The 5,166-nt window shown below is 33.6% G+C and overlaps 1 protein-coding gene across 1 annotated transcript; it reads right to left on the bottom strand.

The window, feature by feature from the left end:
* Positions 1-2,100: 2,100 nt before the first annotated feature.
* LOC112034926 (uncharacterized) lies at positions 2,101-3,142 on the bottom strand. The gene has a single exon (XM_024067749.2). It carries the CDS (start codon positions 2,908-2,910, stop codon positions 2,389-2,391), a length of 522 nt encoding a protein of 173 aa, XP_023923517.1. The 5' UTR covers positions 2,911-3,142; the 3' UTR covers positions 2,101-2,388.
* Positions 3,143-5,166: the final 2,024 nt, after the last annotated feature.

Raw genomic sequence — 5,166 nt, forward strand, 5'->3', positions numbered from 1 at the left:
GCTTATAAGTGGGAAAGTGGGGGGGTTTCTAATCGATGTGGGACTCTGAGCCAAGGATTACAAGCAAGCTATTGGTCCTCTCGGCAAAAATAGTCTCTACAGTCACTATGCTCCTACTTTTGTAGATATGATAGATTTTCGACAAACACCTTTCACCACCACCGCATGTCTTTAGTGTGATGGTCACTCCACAAGTATAAGTGTTTGTGAGATGTGGGGGGTAGGGGCCGAGGTTCAAGCCTCTAGGAGGCAGTTTTCACACGCATACACTTTTTTTTTTTTTTTGAGAAACAGACACACATATATATACTTAATTTTTTTTTTTTTTTGGTAAAAACGAAATTCATTAAAAACTAGAAGGAAGCCCCATGATCAAAACAGAACCTGTTGCAATACACACCATGGCTATCAGCCTCCAAACAAGGAAATAAGTCCATAGGCGGACTAGAAAACAGAGTAAAATCAGCATCTAAATTAATTCCTAAGTTGGCTAGACGGTCAGCACTCCTATTGGCTTCCCTGAAGACATGCCTTATGGTTGATTGGGGAATCAGGGTAACCAAATGTCTGCAATCCTCCATAATAGAAGACACTACAATATTTGATTTACCTTGGAGATTAAGGGCATCAACAATAGTTTTTGCATCTAGCTCTATAATGAATGCTTGAACATTCAGCTCAAAAAAAAAAAGTGTATGCGTGTGAAAACTGCCTCCTAAAGGCTTGAACCTCGGCCCCTACCCCCCACATCTCACAAACACTTATACTTGTGGAGTGACCATCACACTAAAGACATGCGGTGGTGGTGAAAGGTGTTTGTCGAAAATCTATCATATCTACAAAAGTAGGAGCATAGTGACTGTAGAGACTATTTTTGCCGAGAGGACCAATAGCTTGCTTGTAATCCTTGGCTCAGAGTCCCACATCGATTAGAAACCCCCCCACTTTCCCACTTATAAGCATGAGCTGAAGTGGAGAGTGTACCATTAGCTTGTTAACAGGCTAATGGTACACTCCCCACTTCAGCTCATGCTTATAAGTGGGAAAGTGGGGGGGTTTCTAATCGATGTGGGACTCTGAGCCAAGGATTACAAGCAAGCTATTGGTCCTCTCGGCAAAAATAGTCTCTACAGTGACTTTCTATTTAAAGTTCTCCCATTGTACCAAATGATTATGAAATGCTTCATTCTTTCTTGAATCGAACTCTTGCATTTCTTTCTTATCACATTTGGTTAGAGTTTCTGTCCGCCTAAGTTTTTCATGGAATGCTACCTTGCCTAAGTTTTTCATGGAATGCTACCTGAATTTATTTTTACTATTTTGTAACTTTCATCTAGTAATTTAATTTATTTTTGGAATATTTACATGGACTAAACTTAAGTTGAATTATTTAGGTGTTATATTATACCTTAGGTTTTTTTAAATTAAATTCAATCACATGGTTGTATTAATTGGCCAGTAAACTACATAGTTGAATATAATTGTTATTGAAAAAAATGATATTGTTTGTGTTGTATTGGTTAGTAATGCCTTATAATTAATTGAAAATCAAATGTATAGATCCTATATTTTGTCCTTTCTAAATATTTGCTTCCCAAAGTTACATCACTCCAATTATCATTCTGAATTAAAAATAAAAAAGAAAAGAAAAGAAAAGGAGAAACAGATTCTTCAACTAACTATGTACGCTAATGAAACAGTGGAGAAATTTTGAGCTATTTTGTAGATTGATGTCAAAGAAATTATTATTATTATTATTATTATTTTAGCTTTTGATGTCAAAGAATTTTTTTATTTTATTATTTTTTGGCTTTTGATGTCAAAGAATTTGAATGTATAACTTGTAGTACTTGGGGATTATAAAAAAGCATGTATAACTTGAAGCATCATGAGCTACAATTGATCCTGCTTTGTCTTTTTCCTACAGGAGCCTGTTGGGTTTATGTTTCATTTGGGCTTGCTTCGCTTATAAGTTGATTCAAATCCATTATGCTCTGGCATTACTATTGCTGACATGTTAAATTGCGATTGGAACATTGTTGCTTTTGCTAGCACTAAATTACTAATCATAATATGACAACTAAATATTATTGAAAAAAATTGTAAAAAAAAATGTTGTCCTTAGACTTATCGTTTCCTCTTTTCTTTTTCTTTTTTTCAAACCAAAGTGAAGAAAACCTCTGTAATCACATCCAAAAAAAAAAACTGGTTCTACTAATCAAACTCTACTACTTATTTATAAATCTGTAGACACTCAAACTCTGATCGAAGCTTTTCTGCTATCTACAAAATGCCGCAATAATATCATAGAATAAATCTGCAAAAGCTGCAGGTACAGTTCTTCACGATCCACGAACCATGATTAAAATTGTGCCTCTATTTACCATCTCATTTGTACTGTAAATATGAAATCTGTCTCTGCAGCTTCATTTGAGCATAGAATTTAGCAATAAACTCTTCTGCTCTCGAATCAATCCCATCTTCCTGCTCACAGCTGGGAACAATTTCTTCTTCTTCTTCTTCTTCTTCTTCTTCTTCTTCTTCATCTTGACCCTTTAGAAAACTCTTCCTCCCATCATCATAGCCATAAGCTTGTTCTTCAATAAAATCATCATCATAGTCAAAATCCACTTGTGGGTTGGTTATGCATGGAATGTTAGGTAAGCGGAAGCGCATAGAGGCCGAACGACGGTTCATCTTGACATGGAAAATGGGGGTCTCATCGAAGGAAAGCTCGCGCTCCCCATAGTGAAGTTGATCCCGCCTAGCATTGTTGCCAAGTCTTTGAATGTACTGACGCAGTTCCATCATGATACGGCGTTTAAAGACACCACCTTTACGTGCCCATAGCAATGCTAAACGCAAGATGTTCCATGCTTTACGAGCTACACCACCGTTCTTCATTGGCATTTTCAACTTTGAAGCACAAGTACAGAAAATTGAGTTCTGGGATATATTGTAGGATTTGAAAGCAAAGATGTTGAGACTTTAGTCTAAGATTCTTGAACTTTTGGAAAAGAAATGAGAAGTAGTAGTTTGAGTTTGAGAAAGTGCTTTTGGGTATTGAAAGATTTGGGTGGAAGAAAAGGTTGTTGTTTTTTTCTTTGAAGTTTGAGGTACTGATGATGGAAAAGGAGAAGCAGTGGTTTATTTATATATGTAGCAAATATCTGTACGCGGTGTTAGTGAGAATGAGAGAGAGAGAGAGAGAGAGAAGTTGTTTGTTTGGTGTGGAAGTGTGAACTGTGATCTGTGGGTGGTGGGGAAACCTCGTGGAGGACACCGTGGACACGGCTAATTGGCTAAACGCGGGAATTCATTATTAATCTAGAGATGTATTTTTGTTTCCAAATGTGCCCCCTTTGATTGTTGAAAGTTCTTACTCATTGGAGCAACATTAATTGTTTTTGCTTCTTGCTTGGAATTCAACCAAATATTATAAATACAAAAAGCCAAATAATAATATGATAGTGCAAAAAGTTTTTACTCATGGGGACAATATCTTTTTATTTATTATTTCTTTTTATAAATGCTTATATGATTAGTGATAGGTGCATAATAAAAGTAGTATTAGTCGTAAATTTAAGTAAAAATGATGTTATTTTACTCATAATAGATCATTTTATCAGTTGTGAAAAAAAAATTGCTCTTTGATTGAGTATATCAACATATTAATTAACTTGCCACGAGCTTGGAGAAGAAATATTTATTGAGATGCTAATTGCTAATCATGTTGAAAAAGAAATAGATGAAAAATGAAAAGAAAAATAAAATGAATTAAGAGTAAGAGGGTCAAAGTAATTTTTAATTATGATATTGAGTTCTCTAAGTTAAGGGCTTCTGGCTTTACATTTGATGCTTACTTTCAAAGCCTTAAATTGATGAAGTAAATTAAAGTTCTAAGAAAAAGCAACACTCAGCCCTTTGTTCACATTTTATTTAGCTTGCAAGAAATGGACACACACCTATTATTGTTGCTTTAAAACAAACTCTAACTTGTCAAATGTTGATTGGAATTTTCAAATTAATTTTTCTTTTCTTTTCTTTTTCTATACTGTTGGTCTGTGGTAATGAATCCAATAATTGAACAGCTACCAACAACCCCTATTGTCTTCTGTCCCTGAATGTGGTACATAACTTTGAAGAGTTTTACAATAATGGTTTTTGCTTTGTCCTAGCCAGAAGGGATTTGGTAAACCTAACCAACACAACAGAATGCTATTTGTTCTATATTATACCTAGGAAATATGATTTGAACAGTTGTATTCTATTTCTATAGTTTTATTTATTGAATGATGACATTTAAAAGATTATGTGATATAAAATAAACTAGGTAAGGTCATTCTAGTCATATATGAAAATGAGGTTAAAGTTCGGAGAAAGGACCCTCACGCCACACCTACACGAAATCAACGCTTCTAGTTGGGTTTTAGTTGGATTATACTTTAAATGCCTTTTGCCTCCTACTGTTTTTTTATATAAAAAAATATGACAATCCAACACATTTTCTCTTTATCACTTTTTTTTTTTCCCTCTTTATCACTCTTTTCATAATAGCTTATTAAAGTGATAAGTTATACTTATAATAATATAACCGTTCATTTTCACACTATTTATCTCTAGTATTTATATTAGTTCTATGTGCCAACTACAAAATACTACAACAATAGTTACAAAAAAAAAAAAAAATTGTATGACTTTTATTCAAAAAAATCCTAACAAAAAGAGAAAAAAATAACATAGAAATAGTAAAGCTTGTTCAAAAGGGTTAAAAAAAAAAAAAACCTAGGACCAAAAATAAATGCATAACTTTTGTTATAATTTTCTCACGTAACTGATTATAAGTGGTAAAAAAAAAGAACAATTAGTTCATATAATAGTGACAAACAATCAATTATTTACGGGAATTATAGTGAAAATTGTAAATTTATTTATAGTAAAAGAAGAACTCAAAGATTAAAGACTTTCTCTGAGTAAACGTCAACTATTTTCTTTTTTTAATTTTCCAAAGGAAAGAAAAAGAATCCGCTTTTAGAGGGAGCGCGGTTGAATGGTTCTTTGAAAGCGACTTCTCGTGGTATGGTGCATTGGATCTCACCTAAACCGTGTCTGTGAGAGGTACTAGATTTTCTTTTTTTAATTTAAAGATAAAAAAATCATAATATG

The sequence above is a fragment of the Quercus suber genome, unplaced genomic scaffold, assembly GCF_002906115.3.
Source record: "Quercus suber isolate HL8 unplaced genomic scaffold, Cork oak 2.0 scaffold_107, whole genome shotgun sequence".
Taxonomy (NCBI): Eukaryota; Viridiplantae; Streptophyta; class Magnoliopsida; order Fagales; family Fagaceae; genus Quercus; species Quercus suber.